The sequence below is a fragment of the Cnephaeus nilssonii genome (assembly GCF_951640355.1).
Source record: "Cnephaeus nilssonii genome assembly, chromosome: 5".
Classification (NCBI taxonomy): Eukaryota; Metazoa; Chordata; class Mammalia; order Chiroptera; family Vespertilionidae; genus Cnephaeus; species Cnephaeus nilssonii.
Window position 1 is genome coordinate 17,435,622 of NC_137076.1, and position 25,512 is coordinate 17,461,133.

The window sequence follows — 25,512 nt, forward strand, 5'->3', positions numbered from 1 at the left end:
CTTTCTAAAGAGGAGGTGAAGAGTCTGGATTGTCCCAGCTGGCAAATTCTAATCAGCTTCAGAATTCCTGGAGAGCGAGGAAAGGAAAATAAAGGGGCAGCAAGGACTGCAGAAGTTTCACCACAGGCCCATTCATTCAGGAAATGCGGGGCCCACAAAGAATACCCCCTCTTGGTGGGATTCTGTACTGGCTGCTGCCTGAAGCATAGCCTGCTTGCTACATAGGGAACGGCTGGAAGCTAGGTGGCCTCAACCCCTTCTCCTCACACTCCAGACACAACCTTACTCTGATGAGTCCTGTCCTGGGCTAGCGGGAGGTGGCAGGACACAGCCCAGGTCTTCCTTGGCAGGTTTCAGCCACACCAGAGGCTACAAAGGCACAGCACAGACTAAACCCAGGATGATGGGGCCACTAAGTACAGGGCAGAATGCTGACATAGGGATTTGGGTCAGATGCAAATTTCAACTGCCTCTACCAAAAGCTGCTTTATTTTAGTAAAATCCCACCATCCCATTGGTCTGAGAACCTCAGGAGGAAAACCGGTTTTAAAACAACTCCAAAGGGTGAATTATGGTGTGGCAGAAACCAGAATTTTTAAACAGGACTAATGGGAGACCAACAGAAAGTAAGTGGCATAGGTCGGGCACACAGGCCAGTAAAAAAAAAAAAAAAAAAAAAGGACCACACCAAGACACATCATAATTAAAATGCCAAGGGCAAAAGACAAAGAGAGAATCTTACAAGCAGCAAGAGAAAAACAGTTAGTTACCTACAAGGGAGCACCCATACGACTGTCAGCTGATTTCTCAACAGAAACTATGCAGGCCAGACGGGAATGGCAAAAAATATTCAAAGTGATGAATAGCAAGAACCTACAACCAAGACTACTCTACCCAGCAAAGTTATCATTCAGAATTGAAGGGCAGATAAAGAGCTTCACAGATAAGAAAAAGCTAAAGGAGTTCATCACCACCAAACCAGTATTATATGAAATGCTGAAAGGTATTCTTTAAAAAGAGGAAAAAGAAGAAAAAAGTAAAGATAAAAATTATGAACAACAAATACATATCTATCAACAAGTGATCCTAAAAATCTGAGGAACAGAATAAACTGGTGGACATAATAGAATCAGAGGCCTAGAATGGGAGTGGATTGATAATTCTCAGGGAGAAAGGGGTGTCTGTGTGGGGGGTAATGGGAAGAGACTGGACAAAAATAATACACCTATGGATAAGGACAATGGGGGGGAGGTAAGGGAAGAGGGGAGGTGGGAACCGGGTGGTGGGGAGATATGGGGGGGAAAAGGAAAAACAATTGTAATAATCTGAACAATAAAGATTTATTTTAAAAAAAAAGGAAATAGACATAAGCCATAGAGCCATAACTCTGAGGCATTATCATTAATACTATCTGGACTATTTACACTACTCTGTTACTAACATACCAGCAAGATTACTAGAGTAATACTCTTGTTTCATACACCAGGAAAGCAAGGCTTAGTAATATGTGCTTGGGAGAAGTGACAGAGCTAATGAGCTGAAAAGTAGACTTGGGGTGCTTTTTCCAGAGCCCAGAGAAGGGAGTTTGCATGAGAAGCTGGGGGAAAGAGGGTGCTGAGTTGGACTGATCTCAGGGGAAGCACAGGGAGATATAATTTGTTCTAAAGGATCATCTGGCTGATTTGGGGATAGACTGGGGGCTTCTGTATCTTGTGGCCCAGGACAGGAAGGGGACCGAGTAGTAGGGAGATGATCAAATGCTGGACTGGACTTTAGAGCAGTGGTTGCCAATCGGTGGTCCGAAAGTTTGGCAACCGCTGCTTTAGAGGATAAGAACATCACAACATGCCAACAGCTGCACAAGAGGCAAGAGAAGGTTGGTCTGTTTTGTTGTTTTTTCCTGAGAAACTGAAAAGAAGAAATTGGTTTTCTGAGATAGGGAAGGAGCAGTTCTGGGAAAAGAAGGTTAGGAGTGGAGGTACTTTGGACATGCTGAGCATGAGCTGTCTACCAGACCCACACAAGCTGAGGAGCATCTGCTGATAGGTGAAGGCCTGCACATGGGGCAGCTACTGTCCTCAGGGTAGTGTAGGGCACCCTTCCTGTCAGGAAGGGCCTGTGAAGCAATGGACGCTAGGATGGGACGATGGGATCCAGACGCTAACTTTACCAGCCACTGGCCAAGCTCTAGAGTCTCAACACACAGCACAGGTGGGTTTCTGCACCCTAGCGGTCTTGGGATTGGGGCTGTGCCACCTCTCTTCGCATGGCCTCCCTTGTCTCCTGCTTAGACCCAGGACCTCCATCCACCCTCCCCAAGTCAGCAGCCTGAGGAAGCTTCCAAAGCTGAGTCTTGTTCTGCACACCCTCCACAGGCTCCCCATGTTCTTGAGAGTCGAACACAGGCACTAGGGAGGGGTCAGGGGAGAATAGCTAAGTTGCACTTTAGTCTTCCCTTCCAGAACAGGCCCTAATCTGCTCCAGGTCTGAACCACTTCCTGACACCTATCTCTGAGTAACATAGCAGAGATGCAGTGGTTGTGTTCTGGAAGGAACTCACACCAAAAAGTCAGCTCTCGAGTTTTAAACTATGTCAAGGTCTAATAAAGCTGAGTACAGGAAGGTAATTTAACTTGGAAACACAAAGATGATCGACAGCTAGTCTGCACCGCTGGATACAACAGAGAAGAGGCAGAATCTCAGGGAGCAACTGGGGAGGGGGGGGGGGAGACCTTGTCACTCTGAGCCTCAGTTTCCCCATCCATACCTCACAGGCATGCTATGTGAAAAGACACAGTGACTTTAGAAATAACTTGAATGAGAAAATCAAATTGCACAATAGTATACTATTCACGCGGTTTAAAAGTGCTTATAATCTACAGAAAAAAAAAATTGAAAGTTTACTAAAATTGAAACTGAAAGAAATGGGGCTAAATTCACAGCACTCATTTCTGAAGAGTGGATTAAGAAACTTTCACTTTCTCTATTAAATCATAGTCTCTTAATAGTGACTATGTATTATCAGTCTTGTATTATAAGAAAACAAAGATAAAAAGGAAAGCTAGATCAAATAACACTGTCACCTTCAGAGGCTGAGAACTGAAAGGACACAAGTGTTAGTGGGGGTGGGGCAAGGGGAGAAGGCCCTGCAGGGAGAGAGGTGCTGTCCTCCATGGCCCTTGGCCAGGAGGGCACCTATGATAAAGGGAAGACACTTGGCTGGCTCCTGCAATGGGCGGAACCAAGAACACAAGAGGAACACAGAACCTCAGTGGGCTGAGAGGGGACCCTGCTGCTACTTTCCCTCAGGAAAAAAACACAGCTTAAAAGTCCACCTTCTCTGTCACTTATTACAATGACTCCCGCGCTCAAAGCAGTAAACACAACCCTCTCGGCTCATCCACACAGCACACCTTCTACCTGGGCCACTAGCTTCCCAAGGGGCCATCAGGACACACTGTCATTGTGGGCTCACTCTGACAGAGACCATGTTCCATACAGTCCCTCACCAGGACTGTCTATGGCAACAACCTCCACACAACTCAATGGCTTCATCTCTCCTCATGCTAAACTCTTCCATGGCAGAAAGTTCGTTTTGCCATTAATCTTCATTTTCAGTGTGGAGCAAACAGTATGGGTTTAGTATGTGTTATTTTAGTTAAACTACATTTCTGTAAATGAAGTCTCATAAAGCGTATGATTCCTGGGTTGCCCTCTGGGGCAAAACAAAGCAAACAAATTGTGTGCTTTCATTAAGAACACCTGCATTCTTACTGTATGGCAAGTATACTGAGATGGAGACCCACAGACTAAGGCTGAGGTAGGAACAGGAATCTGGGGAGATGTACCAGATAGGGAAACAGCATGGGCCAAGCTACTGAACAGGGAGGGTGCCTCTTACAGAATGAGGCAGCCACAGCAAGTCCTATGCTAAAGGTTTGTTCAAAAGGAGAACTAAATCTTACTACTCACTGAATGAAGATGGGATCTTAACCCTTAGTGGTCTGAAAAGATACTCCAGAAATATGGCATTTTCTTTCCTTTACATCATCAGGAGAGCCACAGGCCCAGATACCTGGCTAAGAGCTTCCTGAGCCTTCAAAAACACAGACTAAGCCCTGACTGGTTTGACTCAGTGGATAGAGCGTCGGCCTGCGGACTCAAGGGTCCCAGGTTCGATTCCAATAAAGGGCATGTACCTTGGTTGCAGGCACATCCCCAGTAGGGGGTGTACAGGAGGCAGCTGATCGATGTTTCTCTCTCATCGATGTTTCCAACTCTCTATCCCTATCCCTTCCTCTCTGTAAAAAATTAATAAAATATGTATTTAAAAAAAACAGAGCCTCATAATGTTGACAATGGGATGCACAGGCCACCCCACAAGGTGGGGAAATCCAAGTCTAGATGGGCTAAGGATTTGGGCCTGGAACCCAGTTCTGCACTCCTATTTCTACCTGGCATTCTCACTAGCTGCCCACTGTGAACCATTCCACTATATGGTGTAAAGGCCTTTTGTTAATTATGCTTAAATAGTTCGATTTCATCTGGAGTGACAATCACATGGAGGGACTAAAATAATGCACACGCCAGTGAGGAGGATGGAACAGCCATCCTGAAATGCCTGCAAGGGCAGCCATCCCTGAGAGAATTAAGATTTGCCCTCCATGGGAAGGTCTGAGCCCTCCATCCCCATAATCAGATGTTATTACCACCCACCAGGTTAACAGGCAGCAGGATGTCAGCATCAATGTTCCTGGTCCCTAGTCCTAGAAAAGTACTGGCCACACAGCAGATGCACAGCAAACATCTGATGAACAAATGAATGTTTTACAGAGAGAACTCGGAAAGCAGGGTGCCTGGACCAGACACTTTAGATGATCCTCACAACCTTCTGCAAGGTGAGTGCTGTTATCAGTCCCCGTTTTACAATGGGGAAACTGAGGCAGGTGGAGGTCACACAGAAAGTGGGTGGGACAGTGCTGGGTACTAAAGGCCATGCTCCTCCAGGCACTCCAGTCAGACTCAATGTTTCCAAAGGACACTGGGACCTCCTTGCAAGGGGAGTGGGCTTCACCTCTCACCACAAATATTAAGTGATTACAGCCTTATAGAGTGTCATAAGTGAGACCATACCTTTTGCTGTTTGCTTTCAAAGTACAGTAAGTTCTGCTGGAGCACAATAGATGCATTTTTAACAACCATCATGTGTTGCAAAATCATGCAGAAGAAACATAGGCCTTATGGGAACAATGGGGTTAGGTACACAGCAATCCAAATCACCATCAGTCACATAAAAAGAGACAAGAACCTGATTTTTAAATGGCGGCATGTTAAAACAGCCAAGAAATACATAAATGCTACCTGAAGCCTGATGCCTCCCCTGGGAAAGACCTGAAAGTGTGTGCTATGACAGCAGTAGAATGGGGTTGGGGGCTGCAGTTTCTGAGTTACTGTGACAAGCTGGCAGGAGGCTATCTGACTCCAGACAGAAGAAGAGTGTGACCTGAGGGGGATTGGTGCATCTGAGGTGTGTGCATTTTGATTCTGTGTACCAGCAGGTACTCTTTTGACTGGGAATAATATTCTGGATTCTTCTGGTACAGGAGTCAGCAACCTTTTTCTTAAAGGAACACAGTAAATATTTCCAGCTCTTTGGGCCATTCCATCTCTGTCCCGATTATTCAGCTGTGACAATATGTCCTCAAATGGGCATAGCTGTGCCCCGGTCAAACTTTATTTATCAAAACAGGCCACCAGCTAATTTAGCATTTCTCCTAGACAAAATCACACACATAACCAAATACAACATGTGTGCTATGTTTCAACTGTGCCATACTATATCAATAGTGTTGAAATAAATCTGCTTTTCCAAAACAAGCATTATAGCAGAACTACAGAGAAAAATATGTTTCAAAAAAAGGACTTGAACATGTAAATTCAATCTGAGCCCACGACTCATGGTAACCCTTTCGACAAATCAGAAGAAATTTGGTTTCAAAAAGTGCCTAGTGTACACTGCTCACTGCAGGGTCAGCCTGTCTCACTACCGGTCAATTTTATACCATCCTAAAAGCCCTACACACTCTCAAGATAAATAGGTCCCTTGCAGAAGGAAATTACAAGCTATAAACTCAATTACTGCAGCAGATGAAACTTTAACCCAGTTACAGAAAGAAGCAGTTCCTCAACACACGTGCCAAAGCTCTAAGGAGAAGCACAGGGACTGAGAAGAGAACCTGATGGGTGAAGTGCCCAGTGGGGGAGGGCAGGAGAAGCCTCACTGAGAGAAATTAAAGCAGGTATGGAAAGTGTGAATCAAGCATACTGGGGCTGAGTCACTAAAGATCCTGCAAAGCCCCACTGCTCCCGGTAACTTGAGGGCTGGGGAGAAAGGGGTCATTTGTGCTAGGGAAACCCTGAGAAGGGTGCTTTACCTGGTGTGAAAGGGGTAACCATTCTAGGAGGATGCAGGTCCACACCAAATTGCCCTAACTATCCCATTCCAGGGCAACAAGGCAGCACCATCATAGCCCTGTACCACAGACTGATGGAGATCTCTAAACAATCACGATTTGCACCCAGTGCATTCTGCCTGTGGCTGCAGCTCCATAGCCCAGCCAAGAGACAGCAGGAGAGCGCTGAGGACCTGCCGGGGGCTCAGCCTCCACCTAGTCAGCACCTCGGTCCTACAATTCTGCTAACCTTTACGTTGGGCACATCACCAACTGGTGATGTCCTGTCGGTCTTACTGAGGCTCCTTGAACCTGGGGACTTGATACAGATTTTCTGAGCCTTCTGCCTGTTAAAAGGAGCCAATGTAGCCCATTAAGTGGACAGCCACTTTACAAAAATGAGACATGTGACAAAGAAATTTTCTTGTCCTGCTGAAGGGCCTCAGCTGCTCTTCCAAAAAGGCTTCTCACAAGGTGGGCAATGTCATGGTCAGCCTCCAACAGCCATGGTCATAGGTCTCTAGGTTCTGAGGAGGCCAGGGCCAGTGAGTAGAGAGGAAAGGGTATAAGAAACATGGCACACAAACTTGGAAGCAACTGATCCCACTCAGTGGACACCTACTGATATAGGACAAACACAGGAAATTGGGTCATTGACAGACACCTCCCTGCTCCCCAAAGGTACAGCACACCAGGCTAGGTGAACACCAAGCAATCACGCACAACACACACAAACAGACACACTTGTGTACTCATACTCTTGCATGCTCACAGATACATGCACCCACACATGCATGCACAGCACTCACACATTCAGTTTTCATTCCCTTCTCTCACTTCTGAATCTTGCCCAATTAGCTCAGAAAAGGTCTTTTTTTCGTGTTTTTATTTTTAAAAAATTTACTGATTTTAGAGAGAGGAAGGGAGGAGGGGGAAGAGAGAGAGAGAGAGAGAAAGAAACATCAATTTGTTGTTCCACTTATTTATGCATTCATTGGTTGTTTCTTATATGTACCCTGACTGGGGTTCGACCAGCAACCTTGGCGTATCAGGACACTCTAACCAAATTGAGCTACCTGGCCACAGCAAAAAGGTCTTTCTTATCTTCTGAACAAAGAATAGCAGTTCTTATGGGTGACTAGTGTCCACTTAGCTCCAGATCCACCTGTCTCAATAAGGAGGAAAACTAAGTATGAACATGAGATTAGACACAGAGGCCAGGATCACCAACTTCTAAAGCACTTGAAGGAGCCCAGAGCCCTGCAGAGTCTGGCATGGATCCCTGTGCACCTCCATCACTTTAACCCACAAATAATTTTGCACCTGGCTGGAGCAGCAGAGTTTTGAAATCACTTGCACTGCAACCACACTCATTTCTACGACTTCATTCATGCACAAGGTAATTTAAGCTTCCAGAAAAGGCAAAGAAGTTTTGCTGTTGTTTATCTGAGTGATGGGTGAACCAAGAAGGGAACTTCTGCAGCACAAGATGCCTGTTATTCAGGGTCTGGGACACCCCATTTCCAAGTTCATGGCCCACCTGGCCCAGCAGGATAAGAACACCAATGGGTTCCTAAAAAATACTAACCCTTTGCCCAATGGTGACCTCCAAAGAGCCAGTGACCTTAGGGCATCTCCTTGTGGACAGCTAGAACAGCAGCTCAGGGTCCCTGCCTTCATGGGAGCAGAGACCCAGTAAGGGCTGTGAGATATGTGTGCCAATCACCATTTTATTACACCAGAAAATGAGTCCACCTGCTGGTTTAGAGGAAGAAGGGAAGAATAGAATTTGAATTTGTAGAGAGAAAAGAGGGAAGAAATGGTAGCAGAAAAGGTCAAATGGCAGAAATATATTGGCACATGAAAACCCATCTCCAAGAAAATGAAACCAAATAAAAGGATCCTTGAACAAAAGTTTTAACAACTGTTTTCTTAAATGGAATGAGGTTGCTTGGAAGGATAAAACACCCCTGTTATAGAGAAGCCACAAGCTACTTGTATTCATTGTGAGAGGCTAATAGTGATGACCAGTTCTCCCATGGGCTTTCCTGGGCTCCAGGTGCTCTTTAAGAATTAAGAAGTCCAGGGACTGGGGAGGGAGTGGGGTCCTGACTGGCCATAAGCCTGTGAGTGAGGAGAACTGGAAACCTTTCACTGGGTCCTAAAGGACAGAGGAGGAGAACACTGAGAGCTGTGAGATGACACAGAGCACACTCCAAAAAGACTCGTGTATGCACACAACTTAAATGAAGTGCCTCCAGTCACTCTATCAAGTAAGTCCTTCTGAAAACTGGTGTGCTACTCAGGGCACCTCTCTGCCCCCAGCCCCCACAGGTGCTCTCTACTTAATCCTTCCAGTAAGCGAGACCACTTTCAAGGGTGGTACTCAGCTCAGAAGCAGGAGTCAAAAAGGAAGGTTAAATAAATTCAGGAGCAGCTCAGCCTCCTCCCTCAAAGGTGCACTTCTAACATACCAGGTGTGCCCAAATACTGCACTCCATCTGAAATGCCGATGAGCCATCTATAACAATAAAAGTGTAATATGCTAATTAGACCGGAAGAAGCCAGGGTTGTGAGGGAAGCCCGGGTTTCGGGTGCCAGAGGGAAGCTGGTGCTGGCAGCTGGGGGAAGGAAGGCCTACTCTTGAACGAATTTTGTGCATCCTCTAGTCCTATAAAATAAAAGCCTAATATGCAAATTGACCAAATAGCAGAGCGACTGGTTGCTATGAAGTGCACTGACCACCAGGGGGGCAGATACGCAACGCAGGAGCTGCTCCCTGGTGCTCAGTGCGCCTCACAGGGGGAGTGCTGCTCAGCCAGAAGCCCTGAGCCAGGCTCACGGCTGGTGAGTGCAGTGGTGGTGGTGGGAGCCTCTCCCACCTCCGTGGCAGCGCTAAGGACCCCTTGGCAGAAATCCCCTCAAGGGGTCCCGGACTGCGAGAGGGTGCAGGCCAGGATGAGGGACCCTCCCCGCCCCCCTCACCGCACCCCCAGTGCACAAATGCCGTGCACCGGGCCTCTAGTCAAATATAAGCCCATCACCACGGGGATGGGGGTTGAGGGAAGTCATACCCAAGGTACAGTCTGACCAAGACATCCATATTATCCTGGTCACCTTCTGTCCTAGGTTCAAGAAACACACAGTAATGCAGGCCATTAAGACTGAAGTAAAAAAAAAAAAAAAAAAAAAAAAAAAAAGACAGCACCTCCGGCATTTACATTTACAAATAAACACACTTTACAATCTGTTTGTTTTTTAAGGTGGAAGACTTGTAAATAATGCCCCTGAAATAAAAATCTACTTAACAAAATTAACATGGAGAGCAATTTAACATACTCATGTAGTGACCATTAACATTTTCAGAGGAGATTGTCTGTTTTGAAGGGAAGATAACAGGGAACAACACTGACTACACCAGCTGGTGTAGCACAGTGGTTGAGCGTCGACCTCACGGTTCCATTCCTGGTGAGGGCACATGCCCAGGTTGCCAGCTCAATCCCAAGTAGGGGGTGTGCAGGAGGCAGCTGATCAATGATTCTCTCTCATCATCATTGATGTTTCTATCTCTCTCTCTTCCTCCCTGAAATCAATAAAAATAAAAAGAGAAAGAGAAAAACTCTTCAGATTCTTCAATGCAAATTCCATATAGACTGCACAGTGGAGAAAACACCAGGAGCATCTCACCCCAGCAGTGTGTGGGAACAAAGCCAGTTTCAAGACAAGTAATCTCCAGGAAACCTCATGTCACTACCCTTGGTGAGGCTCGTGCCATAGTAACCACCAGTCCTGTGATGGTGTACCTGGCTGCCCAAACTCATCCTGGGACAGTCCAACCTCCCTCCCTGGAGCCATGGTAGAAAAAACTGGAGAAGAGTAGCTCTTCCTGGGATAGAGTACAGAGGTATGCTTTTATCTTCTTCTCAGGGAACACTGACTGCACAAGCCACATGGATCCCACTCAGCTCCGTTTGCAGTGTAGCCCAATACATTGGCCTCTGAGCGCCCTTCCCAGTGACATGAGACAAAAGCCTGTCTTCACCTCTAAGTTGTGGCACTCAGTAAAAGAAAGCGCACTTATACTGATCACATGTTAAGAGGGGGAGAGACCGCTAGCAAGTGTCTTTAAAATTGTCACTAGCTCCCCCCAGGCTCACACTGGAGATAAGGACTTAGCTATAGCGTTTGTCATCTCAGAGGTGCTCAGTAAGCACCCAATGCTGCCCCCACTTGGGGCCACTTCCAGGTGGCCATCTGAGCTTCTGACCCCAGCTGGGCTGTGGTCAAATCCCTACCCTGCATCCCCAGAGGGAGAAAACAGATGCTACTGGAGGAGCAGACAACACAGAAACAAAGGTGCCACCTGTAAAAGGGAACCTGAGTAATATTAAATGTCTACAGGGAAATGGTGACCAGGAATGATCCTGGTGCAGAATGTCACTGTGAGAGCTAGCTGGTGGAATTTCCCACCCATGGGAAAAGACCAGCCCTCTGTCCCCTCCCAGCTGCTTCCTAGGCTATGAGCCTTGCAGCCCACAAAGGGTTACGTCTGCCATTTCCACACATTGCAATGTGCCATCAGTGTCACATCACAAAATGGGAGGCTCTAACCCTTTCAGGGCAGACTCCCTCAGGGCCCAGCGGAGATGCAGCCCTAGCCACCAGCTTCATTGAGGCCTGTGGCCAGACATGGCAGGGAGGTTTTGCACAGAAAATTCCAAGAAGAGCCATAAAGGCCTTCTCCGTTCCAAGGAGGAGATATGAATGTAGAGTGAGGAGGGTACAGGTATGCATCTGTTGCCATTTTCATCAGGAAGCCCAGCAATGTTGTAACTCAACTGCCCAGAGGCCTTGCCTGGGCTTCCTTTGTCAAGCTCCCCCTCCACACACGGCCTTTTTTGGTGTCAGGGCTCTCAGCTGCCCCAGGAGAATTGGAGCCAGCAGGGAAAGCTACTTTTAGGACTAAAGCAAGTTTTTGGTCTCAATGAAGCCCATGGGCCTAAGAAACAGTTCTCACAGCACTTTCTGCACTATAAGAGCTGGAACAGAAACCTCACCTCTTCTCTCTAAGTGGAAATCTTCCCATTAGGCAGGGGCTGTGCTGATTTTGGATACCTGTACCAACCTCCAGGAAACTGCCGAGCTCAGCTAGAGGGTATCACATTAGTGGTCCTTTTGTAAAACAAGCTACTAAAAGTAAAAGGCCCCAACTCAGCCTCGAGATCCTATCGGCCTCTCTGACCTCATCTCCCACCATACCGCTCCCCCTCAATCCCCAACTCCATTCTCTCAGCTCTGGCCACAGTTACGCCCTGGCTGCTCCTCTGACAGCCAAGTTCACTCCAACCCCAGGGCCTCTGCACACTTCCTGCTCCCTCTACCTGGAAGGCTTCTCCCCACCAGTCTCTGCACAAACTTTCTTTCTCAGGTCTCAGCTGAGACAACAAAATGAGATGACTCTCCCCTCCACACATGCCCCTTGATGGGTCTCTACCCCTTTTCCCACTACATCACCACTTGACATTCTATTTACTTATCTGTTTCTGTGTCCCCCATCCCCAACAAGAACAGAGAACACCTCTTTGTTCAGTGCTACCATCTCGGGGCCCACAAGAGAATGGTGCTCAATACATATTTGTTAAAAAGATGGGGGTTGGGGGGAGGGGCAGATGAGAAAAGGTACTTTCAGAATCAGAACTTCCAGCTATGGCCCTTCTATTCCTAGTTAAATAAGCCAAAATGTCTTCATACCAATAGAAAAAATGATAAAAAACAAACAAAACCCTACTTCACACCATGTATTATAATTAACCCAAAATGGACTAAGACTTAAATATGAAATACTAAATCTAGTATAAAACTCTTAGAGAAGAAAATACAAAAGGGTAAATCATTACCTTGAATTTGGCAACAGATTCTTAAATATGACATCAAAAGCACAATATCAACAAAAGGAAAAAGTTAAATTGGATTTCATCAAAATTCAAATACTTGTTGCAAAGGACACTACAAAGAAAGTGAAAAAACTACCTTCAGAATAAGAGAAAATATGTACAGCCGAAACCGGTTTGGCTCAGTGGATAGAGCGTAGGCCTGTGGACTGAGGGGTCCCAGGTTAAATTCCGGTCAAGGGCATGTACATTGGTTGCGGACACATCCCCAGTGGGGGGTGTGCAGGAGGCAGCTGGTCGATGTTTTTCTCTCATCGATGTTTCTGGCTCTCTATCCCTCTCCCTTCCTCTCTGTAAAAAATCAATAAAATATACTTTTTTTTTAAAAGAGGAAATATGTACAAACCATGTATCTGATAAGAGTCTAGTGTCAGGGGCCATGGCCTAGTGGCTCAGCTGGTTGGAGCATTGCCCCGTACACCAAAAGGTTGCAGGTTTTTTGTTTGTTTGTTTGTTTTTTAAATATATTTTGTTGATTTTTACAGGGAGGAAGGGAGAGGGATTGAGAGCTAGAAATGTCAATGAGAGAGAAACATCGACCAGCTGCCAAGGTACATGCCCTTGACCGGAATCGAACCTGGGACCTTCCAGTCCGCAGGCCAATGCTCTATCCACTTGAGCCAAACCGGTTTCGGCAGGTTGCAGGTTTGATCCCTGATCAGGGCACATACGAGAGGCAACCAATCGATGTTTTTCTCTCATATCAATGTCTCTCTCTCAAAAATCAATAAAAACAAATTCTCAGGTGAGGATTTAAAAAAACCAAGAAAAAATAGTCTAGTATCAGGAATATATAAAGAACTCTTACAACTCAACAATAAAGAGAACCCAATTCAAAAATGGGCAAAGGACATATATAGATATTTCTCCAATGATACACAAGTGGCCAATAAGCACATAGGTAAGATGTTCAACATCACTAATCATCAGGGAAATGCAAATCAAACCACAATGTGATACTACCTCACACCTAATAGGAAGGCTATGATAAGAAAAAAATAATTGTTAATCCTCACTCAAGCATATTTTTTCATTGATTTCAGATAGAGTGGAAGAGAAGGGGGGATAGAGGGAGGAAGGGAGAGAGGATAGAGGGAGGAAGGGAGAGAGGATGAGTCTGGATCCCCAGAGTCTAGCCCAGAACTGGAGTTCAGAGCAGTCAGGAGCTTTCTCAACGGGGTGGGAGACAAAAGCTCCTGACTGCTCTGAACTCCAGTTCTGGGCTAGACTCTGGGGATCCAGACTCATACGGGGAGAAACTGGACTGTCTGGCAGTGGGCGAAACTTGAGGGCAGCTTTCACTCAGAGGTGTTTGCAGCGATTACCAAGGGAAACTGAGACCCAGGCCTTTTAGGGCAGGGCTGATGGGAAGCCATTGCTGTATGCTCCGCCCTGAAATCCTGTCCCATCCAAGCTGTGCACAGAGGCTTTTGCATATGAATGGTCTGGTCCTTTGAATTCTAAACTACCTAACAAACTGCAGCTGAGTCAGTGAGACCCAGAACATCCAAAAGAAGGCCCAAGGCCCCACAGCAGCTTGCATTGCTTCACAGCTGGGACTCATCTGGGCACCTCCAAAACCCAAACAAAGAAGAGAAATCTGCAGATCTCTCCATAGCTCCTGCTGGGTGGCCTCAGGAAGAGGCCATATTTGCACCTCCTTGGAGATCCAAGAGCCAGTGTACCCAAGGGTCAGAGTAGGACCATCCAGATTACAACTCCTCAGATCCATAAGGGACACATTCAGGGGGCAGACTCAGTGAGCATCAAAGCCCCACTTACGCAAGTCTTACCTCATAAGGGTGTCTCCAGCACAGAAGTTCTCCCAGCGTAGACACAACTGATCCTCACAGCCAATTGGCCTGGAGGTCAATTCCTCCCAGTGATACCAACAACAATCAAGGCTTGACTACAACAAGACTGTGCACACAGCCCACAAAGGGGTGCACCAAGAGTGTCCACCTCAGGTAACTGGGGAGGCTGAGCCAGTGGGCCCTATAGCCACTCTATCAACTCAGGGAAGCAGCCAAAATGCAGAGACAAAGAAACAAGTCACAAATGAAAGAAACGGAGGAAAGCAAACGACTGGATATAGAGTTCAAAACCACGGTTATAAGGTTTTTCAAGAATTTTCTAGAAAAGGCCGATAAATTTAGCGAGACCCTCGAGGATATGAAAAAGGACCAACTAGAAATTAAGTATACACTGACTGAAATAAAAAAATAATATACATAGATCCAACAACAGACTAGAGGATCGCAAGAATCAAGTCAAAGATTTGAAATACAAAGAAGCAAAAAACACCCAACCAGAAAAGCAAAAAGAAAAAAGAATCCGAAAATATGAAGATTGTGTAAGGAGCCTCTGGGACAACTTCAAGCGTACCAACATCCGAATTATGGGGGTGCCAGAAGAAGAGAGAGAGCAAGATACTGAAAACCTATTTGAAGAAATAATGACAGAAAACTTGCCCCACCTGGTGAAAGAAATAGACTTACAAGTCCAGGAAGCGCACAGAACCCCAAACAAAAGGAATCCAAAGAGGACCACACCAAGACACATCATAATTAAAATGCCAAGAGCAAAAGACAAAGAGAGAATATTAAAAGCAGCAAGAGAAAAACAGTTAGTTACCTACAAGGGAGCACCCATACAATTATCAGCTGATTTCTCAACAGAAACTATGCAGGCCAGACAGGAGTGGCAAGAAATAGTCAAAGTGATGAATAGCAAGAACCTACAACCAAGATTATTCTACCCAGCAAAGCTATCATTCAGAATTGAAGATCAGATAAAGAGCTTCACAGATAAGAAAAAGCTAAAGGAGTTCATCACCACCAAACCAGTATTATATGAAATGCTGAAAGGTATTCTTTAAGAGGAAGAAGAAGAAAAAGGTAAAGATAAAAATTATAAACAACAAATACATATCAACAAGTGAATCTAAAAATCAAGTGAATAAAAAATCTGATGAACAGAATAAACTGGTGAATATAATAGAATCAGGGGCATAGAAAGGGAGTGGACTGACAATTCTCAGGGGGAAAGGGGTGTGGGGGGTGCGGGAAGAGACTGGACAAAAATTGTACACCTATGGATGAGGACAGTGGGGGGGGGAGGTAAGGGCAGAGAGAGGGTGGGGTGGGAACCGGGTGGAGGGGAGCTATGGGGGGGGGGGAAGAGGAACAATTGTAATAATCTGAATAAAGATTAAAAATGAACAAAAATAAAATAAAAAAGGAAAAAAAAAAGAAAAAGAAAACTGCAAACATATCCACAGAAGAGAGCAGCATGATTAACTGCATGCATCCAACACGTATGGTCTTTAGGTGACCAACCTTGGTCTCCCACACCCCACTAGCTTCTGTGAAGCAAATCCTATCCAATGTGCATTTACAAATGACAGGTCAGTATTTATCACCATCCCACAATCACATCTTTGACAATTTAACAAGCATTCCTTCAACTGTCAGAGTCACACTGCCTGAAATCTATAGGCTCCCCACCACCCTCCCTTCCTTTCAATCATACATTGAAGAAATTAGGTCATTTATCCTGTTTCCCACAGATAGGTTTTGCTGGTGTTATCCCTGTGGTATAAAATACACCCAATTTCTCAAAAACCAGGTTTTGAGGCCTAACTAAGCATGTGTGCCCTCCTTGGGGGCTGGCCACTGAGGATGCTCGCTGTTGGGACCCACCATTTCATTAGGTGTCTGAAAACTTGTAATTCATAATTCCACCAATTAGCCAGAATATATAAATAGTTGTGTTGTCCATCAGCCAGATGAGGCCATTTAAAGCGATTTAAATTAAATTTAAAACTTGACTTCCTCAAACTAATCCAGGTATGGATTCAGAGCATTCCAGAAAGTTCTGTGGGGCAGCACTGCGCTGTGAGGGAAAGTTGCCCTCACTCACTATTTCACATATAAAAGGTAAATATGCTTGCTTCTTTCCCTCTACCCATTTTCAAAATGAGCTGATTCCCTACTGGCAAGTGTCTTCCTTTCCTTTGCGTGCCAACATAAACATGGATTTTTTTACCCCTTTGATGCAGCAATTCAGGGACTCCTTGTTCTCCCTCCTGCTCACCTGCCCCACCCTTGACCATGGGGGGCCATGTGGGTTCTTCTGGCACAACCCCATTACTGTCTGATGCAACAGGGATATTCCAATGCAGATTCAGAATTAAACCATTTTAACCTAAATGCTTTGATTTTATATTTACACTTTTATTTCATGCTGAAATTTTTGGTTCTTAAAGATATCAATGACTTGAATTTTCTTCTGTAACATATAATACTGAGACTATTGGTATTGTTAACCTGAAACCAAAAATGATTTCTAAAAACAGATTTAAAAATTTTTCATTTTGCCTTTATGCTGTACCTCACTAAAATATTTACAGTCAAACTATTTTATTTAAAAGTCATGTAAATACATGCACCTAGATTAATTTATTTCATTTTCCATTGGTTTTTAAGGATTGCCACCGGCCCTTTGACATACTTTTATTTTATAACTAGGGGCCCACCTTGAAAGGAACTGTGGGCCGCGAGGCTGTGGTAGGCACAGGGGTGGGTCTCGGCCCATCCTCCATGCTCCCACCTGGGCCCTCCCACCGTGGCCCAGGTCCACGTCTGCCAGCAGCCCCGCTCCCGCACGCAGGCCCCACTCGGCTCAAACCTGCTGAAACCTGCTGTCGGCGCTGAGGGACTGGGGCCAGTGCCAGCAGCGGGTGTGAGTGGCAGCTGCTGCCCTGATTGCCCCTCAGGAGCAGGGGGAGGTGGAGAAGTCCTCAGGGGTGATCAGGGCCGGCAGCCACCGCTTGCACCTGCTGATGGTGCCAAGTGATCGGGACCAGCACCGGGCACTGGCAGTGGGTGCGAGCGATGGCTCCACCGCCAGCAGCGGGTGTGAGCAGGGCCAGCGCTGGCAGCAGGTGGGAGCGCCAGGCGCGACTGCAGCGCATGGGAGCAAAGAATTTTCAGTAACCACCAGAGGCTTGCCCCCATGACAGCAACTGGCGCCCACCTTGGTCTGGTGCCCCCACTCACCTGCTCCACCAACCCACCTCAGCCAACGCCCGCCATGTTTCGCACACGGCCCCTGGTGGTGAGCACACATCATAGCGACCGGTTGCTCCACTGTTCTGTCTATTTGCATATCAGCCTTTTATTATATAGGATAATGTAAAAGACACAACCAGAGTTACACAGAAAAAAAACTCAGGTAAGTCTCCAGTAACCCTGTCCCCTCTTATTCCTCCTCAGTGGTGACCATGTGGTTCACTTATCCTATATAATAAAAGCCTAATATGCTAAGTGTCCAGTTGTCCAGTCATCCGTTCAACCAATCAAAGCGTAAAATGCTAATGATATGCTAAGGCCCTCAACCGCTCCCTATGACATGCACTGACCATCAGGGAGCAGACGCTCCAACTGGTAGGTTAGCTTGCTGCTAGGGTCCAGCCGATGGTGACTGAGCGAGATGGGCCGGACACACCCTGGAGCCCACCCCGGCCCCAATCGTGCACCAGTGGGAACCCTTGGCCTGGCCTGCACCCTCTTGCAATCCGGGACCTCTTGAGGGATGTCAGAGAGCCGGTTTTGGCCCAATCCCACAGGCCAGGCTGAAGACCCCACTGGTGCACGAATTCGTGAACCAGGCCTCTAGTAGGTTATACTTCCATTTTAAAAAATTAAATATAATTAAATACACATACATCCATATCCCCCCACCTTTCATTGGATAAAAGTGAACACACTACATCTCTTTATCCTTGACCTTGTTCTTTTTTCCAGTTGTCACTTCACTTTTTTTTTTTAAATATATATTTTATTGATTTTTTTACAGAGAGGGAGAGGGATAGAGAGTTAGAAACATCGATCAGCTGCCTCCAGCACACACACACACACCCCCCCCCCCGGGGATGTGCCCGCAACCAAGGTACATGCCCTTGACCAGAATCGAACCTGGGACCCTTCAGTCCGCAGGCCGACGCTCTATCCACTGAGCCAAACCGGTTTCGGCGTCACTTCACTCTTAATATTCCATCACCATGACATGTAGATGTCATCCTTCCTTCATCAAGGGGCTAGGGTCCACCCCTATCAGTCCCCAGCCCCAACTGACAAACACCTAAGTCATTTCCATTTTTCTACTTCAAAATGTTATAATGAATAGTTCTATCACAATCCTTTTTTTAAAATATTTTTTCATTGATTTCAGAGAGAAAGGGAGAGGGGAGAGAGACTGATGAGAGAGAATCACTGATTGGCTGCCTCCTGCACTCCCCACACTGGGGATCAAGCCCACAACCCGGGCATATGCCCTGAACGGGAATCAAACTACGACCTCCTAGTTCATAGGTCGACGCTCAACCACTGAGCCATGCCAGCTGGGCCACAATCCTTCTTTTTAACAGTGTATCTTTGGGATAAATTTATAGAGGTAGAATTGCTGGAGCAAAGGGTAAGTAATTCCCACTCAGAGGAGTTATAAACCACAAAAAACAATGTATGGTGGAGTCTGATTCCCACCAACAGAACGGAGTCCATCTCTGTGGGAAAAGGTCAGAAATGTTGTTTTGATGAAGCTCCAACAACCATTGTTAGTATCAGAGAAAGTAAGTATTTTCCATACCTTGGTTAAGAGACATCTGCATTACTCTTTCTGTGAACTATTTTTCTATAAGTCACACCCAATTTTGATCCTGAGCACCCAGCACAAATTGCATACACAAATGTTCTTTTTAAATGTTTTTTAATCCTCACCCAAGGATATTTTTCTATTGATTTTTAGAGAGACTGGAAGAGAGGGAAAGACAGAGAAATATCGATGTGACAGAAACACATCGATTGGTTGCCTTCTGCACTCATCCCAACCAGGGGCCGGGCCCTTGACTGGAATCGAACCCAGGACCCTTCAGTCTGCAGGCCAAAGCTCTATCCACTAAGCCAAACCGGCCAGGGCGCGTACACAAATGTTCTTAATAGCATTACTCACAAATTGCCAAAAGGTGAAAACAGACCAAATAGACCAAATTCATCCCAGATGAACAGGTAAACAAAATGTGATCCATCTCTGCAATGGAATATCACATAGCCATAAAAACGGATAAGGTGAGATTCATGCTACAAAGTGAATGAACCTCAAAAACATTACACAGAGTAAGAAAAATCAAACACACAAGGTCATATGTTATATAGTTTTGTTGATATGAAATGTACAGCACAGGCAAATCCATAGACACAGAAAGTAGATTAGTGGTTGCCAGGTTAGTGGCTGGGAGAGGGGAATGGAGAGTGACTGCTAATGTGGACTGGGTTTCTTTTTGAGGTGATAAAAGTGGTCTGGAATCAGAGAGAGGTAATGGTTGCACCACTCCTGAATATACCCCCCCAAAATTAAAAATCACTGAAATATATAATTGGTGAGTTATATGGTATGAACATTGTATTTCAATTTTAAAAATTCTTTTAAACACCAGTAAAATTTGGTTTTGTTAGAATACTCTGGCCCTTGGCTAAGTAGCTCAGTTGGTTAGAGCATTGTTCCAATACACCAAGGTTGTGGGTTCCCTCCCCAGTCAGGGCACATACAAGAATCAACCAATGAATGCATAAATAAGTGGAACAACAAATCAATGTTTCTCTCTTTCTCTAAGATCAATTTTAAATTAATAAAAAAAAAAGAATATTCTGTAAATGTTCTCCTGACACAAGGACTACTTGACCATGCCCATATTTTCTTGCTATAGGCAGATAAGAGCTGAAACCTAACAAAACTGACCCCTACACCCTTGTCAAATACCACACTCAGCCCAGCCGGCAATCTGAGCAGCTGTGATGCAGGTTAGGACATGTACCCCTTGATAAGTCACCTGCCAGCTGGACTATGAGGAAGCAGTGGACTGACCCAGGAGCTCTCCACACTGCCTCCAAGTCCCATGATAACACTGGGTTCTACATTCTTCTGCAGATAGGCAGCCTTAGGCCAAAACGTTGCTGGCCAGGCCCTGATAGCAACAGACAAAATCCCACCTGGATGGCAGGGTCTGCCTGCTGGGTCCTGAGAGTCCTTGACACAGCCTGCACTTGACAGCTCTAAGCAGTGGGGGGGGGGGGGGGGGGGGGGGGTGTGGCTCAGTTTCCCCACAGACATGAAGCAAGATAAGGGCAACCAGCTCCAAGCACCAGTACAAGGCCCTGCACTGCTGACAATGGTTAAGGGAAAATTCTACTAGTTTTGGTCAGCATTGGGAAATCAGAAATAGCCAGAGGGCCAAGGACACCTGGCCAGGATTATCCTTGGCCTCTGATCCTCACAGAGGATCGGCTCATCCTATTTAGGCCAGGGCTTTTCAAGTGAGTGATCCCTGAGACATGAGAGGAGAGCAAATGGAGGCCAGCAGGGTCTGGGTAGCCCCATGGAGACAGTCTTATCACACAATCCTGTAGGGAGGACTTGACTCCTTCCATTTCCTCTAAGAGGTGGCCATCAGCTTCTGAAGCAGCACTCAGTTTCAAATGTTCAAAGAGCTAAAAGAGTCAGAGCTTTCATTACACAGATATCAGAACCCAAGCACTCACCTGGCTTCTGGGCATGGAACTCTGGTCCTACCAGCTGGCCATGGCAGCAGCTATGTAAAAGGCAACTTGCATCAACGTGCTTACCAACCTAAAGTGAAGGACAGAGGAAAAAAACCTGAGTTTTCAAGGAAAGTTTCTAGAACATTCTGGCAGTTTTAAATGCCTCCAACCCCTGTGATTACATAGTGAAATTTTAGATTTCAACCAGAGGTCTGTCTCAACCATCTTCCACAGGGGGCAGCTGAGGAAATAAGCTTCTATCAGTCTCTGACCTATGACCTGATGCATTGCTAACCAATAAACACTAGCATGGCAGATGCTGTCTTCAACAATATGATCGAGATGAGATTGTACACAGCCAAACACCAATGTGTCAAACACCCAGAAAATGGCTCAAGGTTTGACTATAACAGTAATGACATTAACAGTAATACCCAGCATTTAATAGGTGTTTAACAGTGAGTTCCAGGTATTGTGCCAAAATCTCAGTATTTCTATGAATCCCCAGGACAACTTTAGGGGCAGATTACAGAATCATACACATTTACAGAAAAGGAATCTAATGTGCCCAATACTCGGGAATTTGGTCACCTAGGTCTCCCTCTCCAGGTGCATATTCCCTGGCACAGACCACAGAGAAACTACCCATCGTTCCAAGCAGTGCAAGGTTTGCCCTCAAGAAGTTGAGAGTGCAATGTGTCTGGGGACAAGCACACTTCACCTCCCAAATGAAGGTGGCTTCACCTTTGAGGGGCAACTCACAGTTTTACCCCAGGAATCATCTCCTGAGATATAATACTGCACAGGGAGGAAGGGGCTGTCTGTTTTACAGACAGGAAAACTAAGTTTAAAAAATATTCGGGAACTTTCCTGAGATCACAGAGACAGCAGACATCCAGGGCTTCAGGCGCATAGGCTAAAACACAGTGAACCAGCCAAATCCTGGACTCCTGGGCAGTGCTGTCAGTTTTAGCTTGCTGAGTGTTACCATTCTTTGTGCCCAAAGAATGCTTGCTCTGATATGAAACCTTTATTTTTAAACTGGGATCACAGCAATTCACAGCTCATGGATGGTGAGAAATACTCCCACAGGAGAACTTGTAAAATATGCAAATATCAGTGATATTTGGGCACCAAGGAGCACACAGTGTCCTCCTCAGCAAGGTCTAGGGCAGGAAACACAGTGGATACAATTAATCCTAGTTCTTTCTTTCTTTCTTTTAAAAAAAATATATATTTTATTATTTACAAAGAGGAAGAGAGTTAGAAACATCGATGAGAGAGAAACATCAACAGCTGCCTCTTGCACACCCCCTACTGGGGATGTGCCCACAACCAAGGTACATGCCCTTGACTGGAATCGAACCCGGGACCCTTCAGTCTGCAGGCCGACGCTCTATCCACTGAGCCAAACCGTTTTTGGCAATCCTAATTCTTTCATACCACCCAAGCAATGGCCCCTCTCTGCTGTGGAGAGGGAAGCCTCAGAAATAGGGGCCATGGGCTTTCCAGGCACCTGCTCTCTTCAGGATCAAGGTCAATACACAAAAGTCAACAGTACTGCCTGGCCAGCATGGCTTAGTGGTTGAGCATCGACTTATGAAACAGGAGGTCATGGTTCGATTCCTGGCCAGGCACATGCCTGGGTTGCAGGCTCAATCCCCAGTTGATCCAAGATTCTCTCTCATCATTGATGTTTCTATCTCTCTCCCTCTCCCTTCCTCTTTGAAATAAATAAAAATTAAAAGTTAACAATATTTCTACATGAAATAAATGCAATGAATAAATGCAAAGCTTTTTTAAAAATACATTTACAACACCATAAATGTGAAATAGTTAAGGATAAATTCGATTTGTTTAAATGTGCAAGACCTACAAACTGAAAACTATAACAATGCATCCTTGAGAAAAATAAAAAACTAAATAAATAGGTCTTGTCTGTGGGTCAGAGGTATCAATTCTCCCTCCCAAATTGGACCACAGATTCAACTCTAAACCAATAAAAAATTCCTATCATGCTTTTTTATAGAAAAAACAAGCTGATTCTAAAATTTATATGAAAATGCAAAGGACCTGGAATAGTGAAAACAACATTGAAAAAGAGGAACAAATTTGGAGGGCTTATCCTATCTGAACTTAAGACTACAATAAACAAGTCTGTGATATGGACATAAAGACAGACATGTAGATGGGTGACCAGAATATACCCATGCACTCGTAGATAACTGATTTTCAACAAAGATCCAAGTATTCTATTCTATGAGACCATAAGACACTGAACATTTCCTGGAGGGTTAACTGGCAAAGAGGAAGGTCATCTTTTTTTTTTTAATTGATTTTTTTAGAGGGGGGCCGGGGAGAGAGAAAGAAACATTAATGTGAGAGTGAAACATGGATCAGCTGTCTCCTGTACACCCCCCTCCCCCCAATCAGGGATGGAGCCTGCAACCTAGCATGTGTCCTGACCAGGAATTGAACCAATAACCTTTTGGTGCATGGGACAGTGCCCAACCTACTGAAGATGGCTGAGCCACACTGGCTAGGGTGAGGAAGGTTATCTTAACAATGTGTTATTACAACACACACATTGCATCATGGGTAGAGTGCAATATGCAAGAAGTTTTAAGGTCATTATGCTCCACCATGGCTTTCCCCATCTTAGCTCATGGCACATCCACAGTCTACTAGCGGCTCAGATTAAAATGTGGAATTACCATCTTAATCTGACTATCCCACTATCCAGTCCATCTGGAAATCCTGTTGATTCTGTCATCAAACATACCTGGGTCCAACCAGTTCTCACACCTTCACTGGCCACACCATCCTCTCTGCTATGATGGAGGCCAGCAAACTAGACGCCCTGCTTTCAATCCTCAGCTTGAAACCCTTTGAAGGTTCCGCATTCACTTAGAATGAAGCTTGAGCTCAGACAGTATGGCTCAGTGGTTGAGCATAACCCATGCACCAAGAGGTCACAGACTCGATTCCCATTCCCGGCACATGCCAGGATTCGAGCCCGATCCCCAGTAGGGGGGCGTGTAGGAGGCAGCCAACTGATGTTCTCTCTCTTCGATGTTTCTATCTTTCTCTCCCTCTCCCTTCCTCGCGCTCTAAAAATCAATTTAAAAAATTTTTAATAATAAAAGAATGAAGCTCAAGTCTCTCCTGTATTTTGAGGCCTACCCACTGGCCAGTTCATCCTGCTCCAGCCTTGCTGGCTTCCTGGCCATACTCCAATACACCAGGCACCCTCCCACCTGGGGGTCTTTTTATGTTTTAAAGAAAATCCCAGACACTTTATCATTTTAACAATCAATTCTACAATTTGCAACCCAAATTAAAAAGGACCTTTGAAAATACAACTACCATGACCCAGCTGGCGTGGCTCAGTGGTTAAGCATCGACCTATGAACCAGGAGGTCATGGTTCAATTCCCAGTCAGGGCACATGCCCAGGTTGCAGGCTCCATCCCCAGTGTGGGGCCTGCAGGAGGCAGCCGATCAATGATTATTTCTTATCATTGATGTTTCTCTCTCTCTCTCCCTCTCCCTTCCCTTCTGAAATATATATATATATATACACACACACTGAGTGGCCAGATTATTATGCGTTCAGAGATGTATATGTATATGTATATGTATATGTATATGTATATGTATATGTATATGTATATGTACATTAGAGGCCCGGTGCATGAATTCGTGCATGGGTGGGGTCTGGTCAGCCTGGCCAGGGCGAGGGGACATGGGCGGTTGGCTGGCCTGCCTGCTGGTCGAAGGGACAATTTGCATATTAGCCTTTTATTATAAGGATATACACTGAGTGGCCAGATTATTATGCGTTCAGAGATCATAATAATCTGGCCACTCAGTGTGTGTGTGTGTGTGTGTGTGTGTGTGTGTGTGTGTACACACACATATATATACACATATGAAATGCCATATAAAAATCCCTAAATGTCAACAAACGCCTAGTCCATATTCACACAACTCAGAAATGCCCGTATACAGCCTGTTCTAACAATAGTTGCCAGAGCATTTGTATTTAGCTGCTCCCTCTGTTTTGATCAGTTCCCTCCTCCCAATGGCTGACCCCAAGTTGCTACTCAAATGTCTCCCTCCCAGAGGCCCACCTGCAGCTCTCCCACAGCCCTGGCTTCTCTGCAAGCTCCACACAGGCAGCTATTGTGTTTATGGACTTTTTTACCCGACAAAAACATAAATGCCACAAGGAAAGGGATGTCTGATGCATTTTATTCCAAGCACCTAGGACAGTGTCAGACACACATACCAGGTGCCTGATAAATATATATGGAATGAATGAACAGGGATGGTTTAACATTGAAGAAGGAACCAATCTGAGGAGCAGAAGCTCTCAGACACAATTAGTGTGGAAGCTGAAAAGGAGCTGAAACCAAGCAGAGACCACTTAGCACCATGAGATTTGGGAGCATTTCTCTAAAATAAAATATAATCGCTTTTCACTGATACAACATTTAAACTGTTTTGCCAT

General features: G+C 45.5%; 1 protein-coding gene across 5 annotated transcripts in view; it reads right to left on the reverse strand.

The window, feature by feature from the left end:
* Nucleotides 1-25,512, reverse strand: part of GATAD2A (GATA zinc finger domain containing 2A) — a 109,749-nt gene that overhangs the window by 41,486 nt on the left and 42,751 nt on the right. For all 5 annotated transcript variants that reach the window (XM_079772080.1, XM_079772081.1, XM_079772079.1 and 2 more), the window contains exon 2: nt 21,001-21,088. In XM_079772080.1, the coding sequence (XP_079628206.1) occupies nt 21,001-21,015 (15 nt within the window). In that variant the 5' untranslated portion in view covers nt 21,016-21,088. The remainder of the gene's footprint in view (nt 1-21,000; nt 21,089-25,512) is intronic.